Genomic DNA, 16,143 nt, shown 5'->3' on the forward strand with positions numbered 1-16,143 from the left:
ATAGGCCAATATGTCGACAGAACCACCGAGGCCAAGATAACAAGCTCCAAATGACGTTAACGCGACCAACGCAACGCATCATTGGGATAATTGTGTTTACGTGAGCGCTGCAGAACGAGAGCTTAAAAAGTATATTCTCAGAGCGCACCTCACGGCGAATGGGGGACAGGGAATGAGTGTGTGTGTGTGTGTGTGTGTGTGTGTGTGTGTGTGTGTGTGTGTGTGTGTGTGTGTGTGTGTGTGTGTGTGTGTGTGTGTGTGTGTGTGTGTGTGTGTGTGTGCGTGTGTGTGCTTGGGTGTCTGCGTCCGTGCGTGTTTGACAAATCATCCTCCTGTGTGGTCTTCTGCCGTCGATGGATCTGTCTTATGGGGTTCACAGGCTCTTTAAAGTAAACCAAGCTGCGTGTGTGTGGTGCGCGTGTCTGTGTGTGCGTGTGTGTGTGTGTGTGTGTGTGTGTGTGTGTGTGTGTGTGTGTGTGTGTGTGTGTGTGTGTGTGTGTGTGTGTGTGTGTGTGTGTGTGTGTGCGTGTGTGTGTGCGTGTGCGTGCTTGAGAATTGCACAGAAAAAAAGAAAAAAAAAACTTTCGGGAACAGCAGACGGAGAACGATGAGCCAAGCGCAGAGCCAACAAAAGACAACAATGCAATATAGCCTTATATTGCACACATGTGTAAACATGGACAATTTCATATTCATTCTTCATCATTTAAACTTTTTTTATTATAGATCTTTCAACTTTTTCCTTTCTTTTTTGGCAAGGACTGATATGAGGTGGTGCCCCTAAGAAAATGTTTGTTGACAAATATTCAAATGGAAACAGAACTACCAACCTTGGTTTATACAATTTAATAATTATTCTTATACCCTATCTTTGGTAGGCCAAACAAGCACCAATCTAACATAGCAATTAGTTGTGTATATGATTTGTTCATTATTATGACTTGATTTGACTCAAATTGTCATCTTGGCGATTGCAACAAGGATCACCTTATTTTTCCTGTATTAAGATGAAAACTATATTAATGATCATTATCTCATTATTTGCTTGTTGAAGCTTGTATTGGTTGTGAGGATTGGAGATAGCATGCGCCGGAGTGTGTGTGTGTGTGTGTGTGTGTGTGTGTGTGTGTGTGTGTGTGTGTGTGTGTGTGTGTGTGTGTGTGTGTGTGTGTGTGTGTGTGTGTGTGTGCGTGCGTGCGTGCGTGCGTGTGTGCGTGTGCGTGAGAGAGACATGTCAGTTAAATGTCTCTCCAGCAAGGAGGCTAATCAATCTCCTTCCTGAAGATTCCTCTTTTATCATTGCTTTTTTTGTTAATTTTATGTTTTCGAAAAGACGATTCTTTCCTCTCAGCATTGAAAATCTAAATTGAAACAACACATGTCAATTCCAACATGAAATTTGCACATCTTAGACTTATACGCGGCCATACTCCTGATATTACTGGTTTTAGTTTATATGAGACACACGTGGACCCTCCCCTTTCTCAGAGCTTTTGATTATGATTGGTTCTAATGAGAAAGGCTCAGACAAAACGATATGATGTTTATCAAACCCAGACTTTTCTTGATGGATGATCTTTCTTGAGGCTTTCTTGAGTCATATTTCAAAGGTCATCAGATCTCTGCTACATTATAGTTAATTCAGATCATTTTAAATTAACGCTAAAGAACTTGAAACACCATCACTCCGCATGGTCATTAGGATCAGTGTTTATTCTTATTTGACAACAACACAAAAACAAAAACATGACACGGACATCAACTTAATTTATTCTTATATTTAGCCCACATGTGCAATAGTATCTGGACACTCAATTCTAAAGCACAGTAGCATGCATTTTGATTTGTACTTAAAACTCAATGAAGCCCATTACAATATTTAACACACTTAAAACATAGGCCTACGGCAATTGCACTGCACAGTATGACACAGGAGGCACGTCATGGGAGAATAGTTACTAATTATACTAATACAAGGCTACTACAACTAGGCGTATTTAAAATATATGTCTTGGCCGTCCCAGGTACTGAAAGGTCTACGAACACACGGTTGCTTATAGTTCATACGTTCGATTTAGAGATTTTGGCAAACCAACACCTTCTATTGATGCCATTACACGTTTTCATTTCATTCACTGGTCAGTATGTACATCCGACATAATGAAATAGAGGCATATACCGTATTGTACACCGTGACCCACCTCTCTATATTTATTTTCTGCACAATGATCGCCTCATAAAAACTTTCCTACAGTCTGGATTCGCTCGGCTCTTGAACGCAGCCCCGGCCGGCCCGCCCGCCTCTATTTCAGCGCGACGTCACTTCCGCCACAGAGCAGCCAGCTTCGAGTTCGGGGGGAAAATGGCGACCGCGCAGTTAACGGACGAGGAGCTTTCCTCCGAGTTAAAGCGACTCGGATTCTCCCCTGGGCCAGTCACGGAGAGCACCCGTCCGGTGTACCTGAAGAAGTTGAAAAAGCTCCGCGACGAGCAGCAGCATCGAGGTTCTCGCCCGGGGAAAACGCGCAACAGCGGCGCCATCAACAACAACAGTAGCGGCGGCGGCGGCAACACAGCGGTGGCGGCTGCGGGATCCGGAGCCGCCAGGCCGGCGAACAATGACGTCACGTACCTGAGCAACACCCGGGGCGCCAGTGGTGGTCGCCCGGTTTTGAACGACAAGCGGGTGGCAAGCGGCGGGGGAGGAGCAGGGGGGAAGTTCGTGCTGGGCTTCAGCTCCGACGAGTCGGACGCAGAAACACCCCAGAGGAGGCGAGGAGGCCCTGGCCACGGCAGCGGGAGAGACCGAGGCTCGTCCGGGTACAGCCAGCAGCTAGCGCCGAACAGGCCCACCGGGACACCCGCCACGGCCCAGAAGAACCACGGTGGGGTCGCTCACAGTAACAACTCTTCTCCGGGTGTGGATGGTAGGAGGAGGACTGGGTCTGTGGGGTGGGGGGACCGGGCGATACCGGGCCGCTCTTGGGTGTCGCAGCGCACCGAGACTGGGGGGAGGGGTTACGAGGAGCCGGGAGAGGAGGACGATATTGAGGGGGAAGAGGGGAACGATTCACGGTCTCTAAATGGCAGCCGGACGTCTTACTTGAACACCAGTAAGCTCGCCGGGGATTACTCTGACTCGGACGAGGAGGACGACGAAGGCCTGTCTGCGCTAGACCGACAGCGCGACCGACGTCTGGCCTCCAGACGGAGTCACCCGAAAGCCGCGTCACCTCCTCACACTAATGCCAGGGGGTCGGAAAGTCTCCAGGAAAAGACGAGAGGCGCAATCAGAGCAAATGAGAAGCCTGGCGCTAGTAGTCTAGACATGTTGGGCTACAGGGGGGAGGGAGGGGACGAGGACGGGAAGCCGAGAGGCCCGGGAGAGTCTGCCCTGACTGGTGGCCTGCTCAACCGCAGTTTCCCCAGGCGATCTATCTATGTGTCGCTCGCCGGGGACCAGGCGGGGGCCCCTACCAAAGACGGCTCCCCCTCCACCTACAGCAGCAAAAACTACGAGGACGGGAACTCCTCTCCCGGCGGGGGCAGCCGGTTCAGCATCGGCCTGCGACCGCGGTTCTCCAACTACAGCACCCTGTCCCGGACCTACCGGCCCGTCAACTCCAACCACACGCTCCATGGCTACGGCCAGGACCCGAATAAGCACAAGCACTCCGTACCGGAGGACGAGCTGCTCCAGCAGTTCAAGCGGGACGGCGTGTCGTCTTCCGGGGGCTTCAGCGCACACTACCTGTCCATGTTCCTGCTGACCGCGGCGTGCCTCTTCTTTCTGCTGCTGGGCTTCATGTACCTGAGGATGCGGGGTGCCGGGGCCACCGATGCGGATGTCGTTAGTAAGTACAATGCTATACAATGACCATGTATGGCCCTAGACTTGGTGTGTCTCCATATCTGGATTTATTATCAGTCTCTTCCTGCACTGGAAGAAGGCCAATAAGCCATCAAGGCCGGGTATGATGTGGGAGATGACGTTATGTCTGGATCTGCTATACGTTGCATTGAAAAAACAAAAACGGTAGTTTCCTTTCTGCATGCACTTTGTCGAGGTTAACTGCACCTCTGCAGACGCCACACAACTTGTATTTTAGTCGGGTGTGTGCTGCTCATGTCAAAGACCTCAAATATGTGGCGAAACAGGCGAGAATGTGTTGTCCACGGTGTCTAAATCGTGACTACACCTGACTACAAAATGTGCACGTTTCCTGCCTGCCGAACAGCTGGTGCTCGCCTTAGATCAACTATTGCATTTGGTATTCAAAAACACGTTGTTATGCTGTCAGAGGCCTGCCTATCAAAACGCATCTCCTATTTCCGTTGTCTGCCACTCGCAGCCGCTGACAGCAATTTGTGTCAGACTGACTCGTCTGTCTCTCGACATACTGTCTGGGGAGAGTTTCCTCTGCCCTAGGAAATATTAAAGAGCAGATCTGACTGATTGTTTATGTAGGCCTATGTTTCTTTTTCTGTGTAGTCATTGGCTAGTTATGGGCTGTCTCATGGAAAGGCGGATGGGGGCAGGGGGGGGGGGGTGGGGGGTTAGACTGCATGGCTGCACGTGGCAGACATCTAGGTCATAGACAAGCTAAACCACCCTAATTGTTTTGCTGCCCTCAGAGCACATGCACACCGGACACACACACACGCTCAGTCTTTAAGGTCAGGCAGTTAACTAAATGGATGACAAAATGCTGGGGGATTTCTAAAGTGTAGGCCAAACATTTTTGGCTCCTTGGGTTACTTTTCTGTAGGATCACGTTGGCTTGTTCTACTTTGCCATAGTGTTGTCAGTTGCACTTTCATTTCAACACCGTTACAATAACGATGGTAGGTTCATACTGGCACATGCACCGGACGTTTTGGGCTATTTCGACATGGCCGGGATATTTATGTGCATGAATGAAAGGCTGAACGTGGGATTGCACGTTCACTCAGTTTCTCGTGCATGCATTCCGGGGTTAGGCAGTGGAAAACTCTTGTCTGGCAGACAGGGCAGGAGTTGGAAGGCAACTAATGACTATTTTGATAGTCTACTCTTCTGACCGTTATTGCAAGTGACCAACATAGTGTGGTTTACACCTGCACACCGACGAACTGACTGCACTTCTCTGGAGATCATTGATGTAGATCCCTACAAAATAAGGGTTATTCCTCCTACTTTTTTGGTTGCAACCAACTGATTGTTTTTGTGGTTGATTAACCTCAATGTCTTGATCTAATAACCCATTGCTCGTGTGTTTTATTTCTAGCACACGATTAAAGGCGTGCCAATCATACCAGTAGAAGGGTTTTAATTGGCTGCACCACACTGTCGAGCAATACCGGCGACTTGATTGGCTGCTTACGCTTTTGCTTTGGTAATCTCATGTAGTTGGCGTCTGTAGGTGTGTGGTGATGTCTCACCCATACAAAAAACTTTGCCCACAATAAGGTGTGTGTGTGGGTGTGTGTCTCCTTTTAGTTTTTTCTTGACTACCCCTATTTGCAAATGACAATCCCAGACCAACTTCTCCTTGCCTGTGGGTTTATTCACATGATACCGGAGGACATTGTGGTGTTTCGATCTCCATTTCAACACACGTCGTCCCTGTTTCCGAGGGTGAAGCATCCAACAACCGTGCTGCTGGATGTTCGGACCGCTGGGGATGTGTATCGACAAACCTCCCCCAGGGAAAGGTCTTGGTAGCTCAGGCCTACCTCAAGGGAGGAGACACAAGCCTGTCCATTGTGATGGGTGTGCCGTTTCTGCCATTCTTAGGCCCACGGCTTACCGGGCGATGTGGAGGCTTTTCGGCACACTAGTGAACACACCGTGACGCTGTGATTCGTGACTCTACCTATGCCAACTGCCGCTGGGTTTCTGTGACCCCGCCCAGCGAAAGATAGTGCACCACCATTGGCCGTTTTGACTCCATTGTGCCCCCTGACTGCCAGAGTACTTCCTCGTAGTGGCACAGAGACGCGCCACAAAATATACAAATCAATCCCCGATTAATTGTAGGGTTGGATGGGTTGGCTTCCTCCCTCCACACTACTGCCTCCTTCTCAGTAGTGCCCCCCCCCCCCCCACCCCTTGAGGCTGTGGTGGCGCTGGTGGTATCTTTTTAAAAAGTAGAACATGCGTGCCACTGGGGCCGTGCCAATCTTGGGCCAAGTCCATGATTGTGTCTCGTGGGGGGAGAAAGGGAGGGAGGGAGGGAGAATGAGACCGCGACCGCAGCGCCTGAGAGCCAGACAGCTATCTCTACACAAGTCCAACCATGTCGAGGCTTTTACTTTGAAAGTGTCTTTCTTTATTATAATTTTCTATATTTTGTACTGGTTTCTTGCGGCATCGACATTTTTGTATTCGTGGATCTCTGAGGTGTTTTAAACATACTAGTGACCTATAAATACCTGGATTACAATCTAGGGCTGTAAACTTGCTTCTTTTTTTGTTTCTCTTCGCAGTCAGACCCCACCCCTTCGGAAGTGATTTTGACCGCATCGTAAGTAGATGCCCTCCCTCTATTTCTCCATACCACGCTATTATTAAAGCGCAGACACATTTCCGTAACGTCGTAAGGGACGGTCGCACGCACCACGAACAACATGTATAACAACAGATTTGATGTGCTTGACCGGTTGCCGTGACATTTTGCCTAATAAACATAACTTCCAGGATCCGAGGACTCAGGACATCATCCTGAAGCTTCTGCTGGAGCTCCACGTCCACCTCGCACGCGTCGCCGGTACGCTGGTCTCTCCCCCCCCCCCCCCCCCCCCCCCCCCCCCCCCCATTGTGTCCGTGGTGCATAAGATAGACTTTATTGTCATTGAAATTGAGAGTGCCCACTGAAGGTGCATCACGCATACAAAATAAATAAATAAACAAGCAATTTAAGTTAAAATTGTAAAAAAACAACAGAAATAAGACAAGCATTTGGAACAAGACAAGGACAAGTGATGTCAGAATAAATCAATATAAAGCATATTACACTATATAGAAAGTGAGGAATCTGTTTCAAGTTTTATGAGTGTCAAGTGTCCTGATTGCCCAAGGAAAGAAGCTTTTGTTCAGTCTGTTGGTTCTGCACTTCAGGCCCTGTACTATGGCAGTGCTACAGTATTTGCTCGTATACTTTGCTCATATCTCGTTTCCCTCCCCAGGCGAACATGACTGCGGGGACCTGGACCATCACCCCAACAGAAGCCTGACCATGGATGAAACCGCGCTCTACTTGGAGGTGAGCAGCAGCAGCAGCAGGAGTAGTGGGTGCAGGCTGCTGTCTGGAGGCCCTTGGCAGGGGGCAGCCTCGAAGCTGCGGTCGAACGCCAACCTCGTTCTCGACGCACGGCAGCTACTGCAAACCCTGTTCTTTAAGAGAGTGTTGAATGTCGGAGCTCAGACTGCCTTGGCCATCCTGGTTTGATTGATTTTCACAAACAAAACATGAAGCAAAACCGGTATATTCATTTTATATATGTACATACATATATATTTTTTTATTTACTTGCTGTAAGCCATTAGTAATAGTTTAGAAAATGGCAAATAATCTAAATGAAATACTAAGTTGATTGTAGCAAGATTTTGACTCGCTAACTGGCTCAACGTGTAGAGTTCCAGGCTCTGAAAACATAAGTATTCTGTTGTTGCGTTAGCGCTTTTGACCGGAGCTAAGTCATGTCATGTTCTCATATCGCCAAGACGATCTACATTAAATGCTACACACCAGGGCGCCTTTCACCACACACTGTCATCCTACCAGCACAACCCCAGGTCACAACCATTCCTCTGTTCTCTCCCTCCCTCTTAGGGTCAGAACCAAGACTTCAAGGACCATATCTATACTTCCCTGAAGTGGATCCTGAGTGCCGGAGACGATGTTGGCATAAGGCAAGTGGATTACGTTTCCGAAATGCTACGTTCTATCGTATTTATGTGCTGCATCAGCTTTGCACTTGCAGGTTTTTGTTCGGCTTCTGCAAGGTTGTTGTGTTAACTAATGGGTATGCTTTGAACATGCCTGCTCGACAATTAGAGAATTTAGTTACTATGGAGAACCCGTTTAAACTAGTATAACGTCTTTACAATGCTCCCATGGAATGAACCTTAGAAAGGTTCTCTTAAGTGTGTGTGTGTGTGTGTGTGTGTGTGTGTGTGTGTGTGTGTGTGTGTGGCCGATCTGTCAACCACACTTTCTATGGCGTCTACCAATTTAAAATGACCGTCTCCAAGTAGGAGGGCGCCGGTAGAAAGCTGTACGTTTCCATGTGTTACTCAAAGGCAATATCTGCTGCGGTCGGTAGCACCCCAGCTTTGCAAGTTTCCCCATCTCCTCGTGTTTTACTCGAGGAGATGGGGGAACCCCCTGTAACCATCTCGTGACTCTAACTGGGGCGCGTGGGGGGGGGGGGGGGTCCCGGCTATACGTGGGTATTCGCGTCCCGGCTGTGCTATTGCATTATGTTTATTTTTGTCTACCTAATTTAAATAATGTGCAATATTGCTCACTTAACTCTTGACTTTTATGGACTTTATTTTTTTAGGGACTTTTTTGAAACTTGGTTGACTTTCACTTAGGGCTGAGCAAAATAATCGAATTCCAATCGAAATCGCGATGTTATAGAACACGGTATTCAAATCGCCAAGGCTGCGACTATTTAAAAATATTAAAAAGTGATTGGTTACTGACGGGAAATCAGTTACGATTCATTTATTTTTATTTTACAATTCAATAGTTAAATAAAGAAGTTTATAATATAAATTAATCAACACATCGGCCTGGGCTAACGGAAAGAGCAGTTTTTATGTTGAATGCTTCCAATGTTGTGTTGGTCATCCTAAAGAATGATTTATTTATTTTTTTGTGAATAATACACAACATAAGGAACTTAATAAATTATAAAAAATCTCACATAAAATCGCAATTGCAATATTGGTCAAAATAATCGCAATTCGATTATTTCCCCAAATCGTTCAGCCCTACTTTCACTGTTTTTCCATTTTTGTCAACTGTACCGTACTGTCTGTTGATACCTGAACCGGGATACCTACCCACTGACTGACCGACTGACTTCATGTCCCCCCCCCCCCCCCCCCCCCAGACTGTTGGGAGAGGACCCCGAGGAGCCCGTGACGGAGGTGGGGCAAGTCCTCAGGCTGGAGTCCACCCACCCCAAGATGTCCTTCCTGTGTCGCTTCCGCCGAGCCTTCTTCACCGTCATCAACCGGGTGCTGCTCATCATCGCAGGTCAGGACCCCCCCACCCCCGAACTGAACTGAACTGAACTGAACTCGGCGGGGTTTTGAGTGTGTCTGTCAAGACGTTTTTACAGTGCCCCGTCCGTCTCGGTTTCTTGCCGGGGTTGGTTCAGCTCGGGAGGTCGCCGGTTCGATTCCCCGGCTCCTCCTAGCCGAGTGTCGAGGTGTCCCTGGGCGAGGCGCCTCACCCTGTGTGCTCCTCACGCGCTGGCTGTCCGTGTGGTTCACACCGCCGGCGGTGTGGGAACGTGCGCTAAATCTTAAAATACTTTCAAAATGATTTTTATTTCTTTTTGCCTTCTTATTTTCTCGCAGATTTATTTCATTGCTCTAACTTTACCTTTATTTTCTTTTATTGTAATACGATGTTTCTACGTGAAGCACTTTGACTTTTTCGTGTATGAAAAAGGCTACATAAAGTGAAGTTGCCTTGCCTTGCCTATGTCGCTTCGGATAAAAGCGTCCTCTAAATGCCCCTTAATGTAAACGTCACCCTCTCCTTTCTCACGGTCCAGTGATCGCCTTGGTGCTGGGCCTGATCTACTACATGAAGTACCGCTGGCGAAGAGAGGAGGACCAGAGCCGGCAGATGTACGACATGGTGGCGAGAATCATCGGTACGGCCCTCGTCTCTTATTATCACCCGTCCGGTTGCGTTGTGCCCCCCAACACCGACGATGTGACTTCCTCTTCGTCAAAGAGAGGCTAACATCTGGCACTCACAAAATAGTACTTAGCATTGTGTAGCATCTTATCCTAGCTATCTTTAGCATTGTGTAGCATCTTATCCTAGCTGTCTTTAGCATTGCGTAGCATCTTATCCTAGCTATCTTTAGCATTGTGTAGCATATTATCCTAGCTATTGTTAGCATTGTGTAGCATATTATCCTAGCTATCTTTAGCATTGTGTAGCAACTCATCCTAGCTTTCTTTGTGGCTGTGTTCCCTTGCTCAGACGTGCTGCAGAGCCACAACGAGGCGTGCCAAGACAACAAGGACCTGCAGCCCTACCTCCCCATCCCCCACGTGCGCGACTCCCTGGTCCAGCCGCCAGATCGGTAAGAAGCATCTCCTCGCCTGAACGTGCATCTTCAAACCGTTTATCCGTGGTCGGGTCGCGGGGGCAGCGGCTCTAGCAGGGGGCTCCAGACTACCCCTTTCCCTGGCGTTCCCGGGCCATTGTTGAGACATAATCTCTACTCCCAGTCCTGGGTCTTCCCCGCGGTCTCCTCCCCGCTGGACGTGCCTGGAACTCCTCCCTAGGGTGTAAACTCCCCAGGGAATATTAAGGGTTCATGTTGAGGATTACACTAAAACAGTTGGAACGATTATTCTGCTAGGATGGATGTTTTGGCTAGCAGCCTTTTTAAAGGTCACATACCACCAGGTGCGAGTGTGATTAGCAGTTACATGATTGAATAGTTGGTGAACCTGTGCCAAGCGAAGAACCGTAGCAATGCAGTTCAAGGTGGAGGTTTTACTTCTGACGTTGTGTTTTACCTCAAGAAAAGAAAACCTTCTCTCTTCCCCTCCCACTGACGAACAATGACCGCTCAACGCGTTTCCCCTCGCTGTTCCCGTCCTGCCTCTACAGGGAGAAGATGAAGAAGGTGTGGGACCGAGCGGTGAAGTTCCTGAAGGCCAACGAGTCGAGGATCCGCGAGGAGCCCCAGCTGATCAACGGAGCTAACTTCACGGTGTGGCGCTGGCTCCAGCCCGCGCTGGGTTGCGACCGGCTGTCCCAGATCCCCTCCAAGGTCTGGCAGGGTAAAGGTGACTAAAGGCCGCTTCATACTACTCCGTAAAGCGCTGTACGTAGAAAACCCTCTCCGTCGTCGGACACCCTCTCCGTAGCTCTACGTGCGCATCCAATATTTTTTAACTGTCCGTCGACGGCAATGGCTGTGATTGGTCCTCTTAACAACATAATTTCCAGAATCACCAGAATATTGACTTTGTACCTTGTTTTTACCTTGCACATGAAGGAACAATAAAACGCCAAATAAGATTTGAAAAGCTTTGGAAGTTTGTTTGCAGCGCTAATTACATGGTTGGTAGTCATCGTATAGGATCGATCGGGCAGCGAATCGCATCGCGTGTCCGTCATCCCGACGGAGGACTTTGATGGCTCGAGGGCTCTCCGTAGCTACGGAGTCGGCCTACGGAGTCGGAGTAGTATACCTTGGCCTTAAGGCGTTCCCGCCGTCCCATTGGTCCCCTTCGGCTCACTGGGTAGGCTGAGGGTGATGGGAATAGGAGAAGGTTTTTGACATTTGCCGTCGGTCTCACGGCTCCGTCCGTCCGTGTAGCCCGGTCGGATCACATTGGGCCGGACCGGGAGATTAGGAGAAGGGCTTCAAACACTCCCAGTTGTGAGACTAACGACTGGACAAGGAAATCACTATATTCCGTTTAGCGCTATGCTGTAATTCAAGGGAGGGAAGTATTTCTTTAAAATAATTAGGACAAAATGTGTGAAATAACTAGCAGCCATCTGTCAATCCACGGGTAAACAATGCGACCTGCTGGCCGAAATGTAAACGATCATTATCCCTGCAATTCGCTTCTCTGCCCATATACACTGATCCGTAAGTAGACGAGTCAACATTGGCTTACTTTCTTGTGTTTCAGTACTCGTCAGTTGGTGGAACCTCTAAATGTTGCCTCCTGTTCGCTTTTCAATTTGTCTATTCACAACGTGGTTGTAAATGTGGTGTTCTCCTCTTCCCGCTGTCAGCGTTCCCGCTGGACAGAAGGAACTCTCCTCCCAACAGCCTCACACCCTGCCTGAAGATCAGGAGCATGTTCGACCCCGTCATGTGAGTCGTCTCTAGATTTAACGGTCAACACGTCATGTCTGTATCTTCATACACTGATCGAGGATGTTGCAGTCTCTAGAGATTTAGTATGTCTGAATCTTCATTCACTTGTAGTGGATTTTGCAGTCTCTCTAGATTTAGTATTTCTGCATCTTCATTCACTTGTAGTGGATGTAGTGGTCTCTCTAGATTTAGTATGTCAACACATCATGTCTGCATCTTCATACACAGATGCAGATTCAGACTACAAATGCAGAAATGTAACTTCATTTATTTATTTATTCCAGAAATTTCAAATCCTGAAATGTTCTGTTTTGTGGTTGGCTCTTGCCAATACATTTTTGTCATTATTATATCTGTTAAAACTTTTTACGCTGTGTTTCTTCTGGACGTGATTTTCGGTTCCACTTGTTTTCTGAGTTCCGGTCAAACCCGAGGCTCGGGTGAAGGGTCTGCCCCCTCCTGATGCTTCGATTGGGTCGATGCTAACCGTGTCCATGTCTCTTTCTCCCTCAGGGAGGTGGGGGAGAATTGGCACCTGGCCATCCACGAAGCCATCCTGGAGAAGTGCAACGACAACGACGGGATCGTCCACATCGCAGTGGACAAGAATTCCCGCGAGGTACAATCCCGTTCGGTCTCCCAACTTCCAACTCCCAGGCTCCGAAAAAAGCCTGCAAGTACCAAGTCCCATTAGCGTCTGTAGCATCACCTACGATAACCCAATTCTCTTTCTTTCTCTTGTCTCCCTCCAGGGCTGCGTCTATGTTAAGTGTCTCTCCGCTGAGCACTCGGGGAAAGCCTTTAAAGCCCTTCACGGCTCCTGGTTCGACGGTACGTTTCAGTTTGGTTTCCAGCCTGAACTTTGTCTTGACTTGTCTCCGGAAAACATAACCTATCTTAAAAAAAAAAAAAGTTTCACTTTGAGTCTCATTTGCACCGCATAAATGCCGTGTGGTGTCACGCTTTGGCGATCTCAAGAGTGATCGGAATTGGCGACGAACTCTTTGTTAATATGGACTGTAGATGAATTATTATTATTTTTTTTTTTTTACTAATTCTTGCATATTAACATAGTGATTCTTAAACAACAATGTTCATAACTATGCATGGTACCGATCAAATAAACCAATAATCCCTTCTTTGCTCTCCGATCTCGCTCATGCCTCCGCCCGCCACCAGGGAAGCTGGTGACGGTGAAGTACCTGCGCCTGGACCGCTACCACCAGCGCTTCCCTCAAGCGGAGGGCTGCCTGGTGCCTCTCCGGCCCTCCGGAGGCCCCGCCGGCGCCTCGCCGCGCCACCACAGCCGCGCCTCCACCTCCTCCCTCATCTCCCCCGAGGAGCAGGAGAGGGGGAGGGAGAGGGAGAGAACGCTGTCCCCCTGATGTAACATTAGAACCTTACGCCCCCCCCCTCCCTCCCTCCCTCCCTCCTCCCCCTATTCACCGCCTCCCCCCTCCTCTCCCTCCCTCCCTACCCTCCCTTCTCCCTCCCACCTCCACCCAAAGGGCTCACGATGTGACACCCCTCACGTCCTTCCTTCACTCCTCCCTATTAAAGCTGCAGAGGTTTAAAAGATGGGTGTCATGGTGTTTTGGGGGACGGGGGACGAGGGGAGGCATACTGTCCATTTTTGTGGGAGCGCTCTTTTATCGACTTTCCGAGGGGGAGGTTGTTTTTTTTGTGTGTGGTTGTTCGTTGTTTTTTTGTCGATAAAGCAGCATTTTTTTGAAGCCGTCGAACTCCCAACTGTAAAATCGACCAGTGTGTCTCGACGGAAGGGGGCGGCGGCCTGGCTCTGCATGAGGAAGCCGCTGATTGGCTGTTGTCGACGGTATAGTGGGCGCTATTAACATATTTTTTTTATTTTATGTATTTTTTTTTTTTTTATGGTTTTCTTCGTTGGATTTCTCTAGTTTTCTATCGCTCGAGCGAGGGAAAGGGAGGGGCCGGGCTGATGTACATAACACATGCATGGTGGGGGCGATGGTAGCTTTGTCTGTTGGACTTTGTCTGTGTTGAAGCGGTTTGTTTGTTATTGTTTAATAGCTCTTCCTTGCTGCCCCGATATTCAGAACCGACTGCATCTGTATCCAGAGGCAAACGGGCTACTGAAAGCTGCTTTGATACCCGAACCCTTTGGCAAAGACAAAAATAGTTATTAGCACCGACCATACTTCAGGCTTGCTTTCTTAAAAAAAAAATGTATTCCATACCATATGTGGACATTCCCCCCGTTTATCAGCCTTCATCACCCTCCATTCCCCCTAAAAGTGTATTTTGACATATTTTTGTAGTGTGTGTGTATATACGTTCCAAGTTATTTTCCTTTTACTCATCTAGTCTATTTCCGTCTCCTCTCAGCAGACACTTTGGTGGAAGCGTTACAAATAGTTTTTATGATTTCCAAGCATCCAAAAATCCACTTGATTCAGCGGATTCTCCCTCCTTTTCATTCAGCATAGTTCCGAGGTCTAGCGCGAGGGTCATACCGATATTGTACGCGATGGTTTCCACGAAGGCGTGCACAGTGTTTTACATGAGAGCGTGCACGTGGAGCTAGCAGACGTGCGCGTGCCCTCGATGCCATTCCCACTTTAAACCGAACAAAACAAAAATAGTCACGTTTTTGTTTCGAAATTGACATTGCCATTAGTTTTATATTTCAAATGTTTTTCGAGAACTAGGGCTTATGACATCCCCTCTCCCTTTCTGATTGGTTGAATGAAAGCAAGGACACAACCAACAGGTTTTTAAATTGAATAATGGAGAAGACCTTTAGGAGTTACCTTTCAGCTACCTTTTTAGGAAGTATGTACTGAGCTGATGAACGAATCTTCTTTTCTTTCAAGTGTACTCAGACTCACTCAGATCAAAGGGGGCACCATTCGATTTGTGTTGTGCTTTGGATGCAGTGTAATTTAAAAAGTGGGACTCAGTATTTGCAGTGATAATAAACAAAACAAAAAACGATGTACAAACGATGCACATGTAAAACGTCACGAAGACGGCTGCAAAAGGACTCGCAGCAGACAACCTAACTGTGCCTTAACCTTGTGCTTATTAAAAATGTCTGGCAGTGCATCCCAGGAGAGTGGTCTCGGACTCTCGGTTCAATGAGGTGACGTCACTTTGACACAATCGTTGTGAACGATCAGGATGTTTGGGTTACATGGACACTATTCAATTCTGCATCCTCAATTTGGATATGATGTCGGCTTTGCTCTTTCGTTTTTATAAAAAGTGGATGTGTGGGATTTTAAACGACCGGGGGCGGGCAGGGGTGTAATTCAGTGTTTCATATCGGCGGGGGGGGGGGGGGGGATTCAAATCTCGTTTTGGGCCGAGACTTATCAAACTTTAAGACGACTGTCGCGATTTGTACGAGAAGCAAATAAAGTGAACATTAAGAATTGAGTCGGTTGTTTTGCTGTACTTGAGTGCGTCATGGTGATCTTTATATTTTTGTACATCTCCTGCCTATCGTTGGTCCACCTGCAGCTTACTTTTGTATTTCATAACCATAGAGATGTAATGTACTTTTTTTTTTTGTGGGGGGGGGGGGGGGGGGCACTTCTCCAGGGCTGTGCTCGAAGCTACATTCTTCATCAAGTCATTCATCGGATGTATTTTATGTAAACACTGTACATTGATATATAAATATATGTAATATTATATGCAGCTTAATTTCCATCGTATTGTTTCAAATTACCATTATCCCTAACCTGCAAGCCTGTGCGGCCAGGGCAGTGTACAATAATAGGCATTGAAAATGAGTACAATGTTTTAATGTAATTTGTCACTTGTATTGTAAAAATGGCTCAAATTAAAGGTTTATTAGGGGTTTTTAATTGCGTCCTGTCTGCTCGCTTTATAAAAGTAATTTAAATTGCATGTTGGCATGCATAGATGTTTATCAGTCGAAGTCCATATCTCAATGTAGCTCCCTTTTTATAGATGTATATAATGGATTTACTTAAGACCCATGGCTTTATGTAGTTCTACAGATTGTACAGGTATTTATTCATATGGTTGGCACAGAACTGTACAGTCTTGGCA

The 16,143-nt window shown here is 47.7% G+C and overlaps 1 protein-coding gene across 1 annotated transcript; it reads left to right on the forward strand.

Annotated features, from left to right (window-relative positions):
* Positions 1-2,318: 2,318 nt before the first annotated feature.
* On the forward strand, positions 2,319-15,935 carry lemd3 (LEM domain containing 3). Its single transcript, XM_030353317.1, has 13 exons — positions 2,319-3,854; positions 6,469-6,506; positions 6,680-6,749; positions 7,168-7,244; positions 7,815-7,894; positions 9,106-9,251; positions 9,778-9,879; positions 10,218-10,320; positions 10,857-11,035; positions 12,000-12,081; positions 12,598-12,703; positions 12,837-12,915; positions 13,264-15,935. Exons 1-13 carry the CDS (start codon positions 2,363-2,365, stop codon positions 13,467-13,469), a joined length of 2,760 nt encoding a protein of 919 aa, XP_030209177.1. The 5' UTR covers positions 2,319-2,362; the 3' UTR covers positions 13,470-15,935.
* Positions 15,936-16,143: the final 208 nt, after the last annotated feature.

This window comes from Gadus morhua, chromosome 4 (assembly GCF_902167405.1).
Source record: "Gadus morhua chromosome 4, gadMor3.0, whole genome shotgun sequence".
NCBI classification, from domain to species: domain Eukaryota; kingdom Metazoa; phylum Chordata; class Actinopteri; order Gadiformes; family Gadidae; genus Gadus; species Gadus morhua.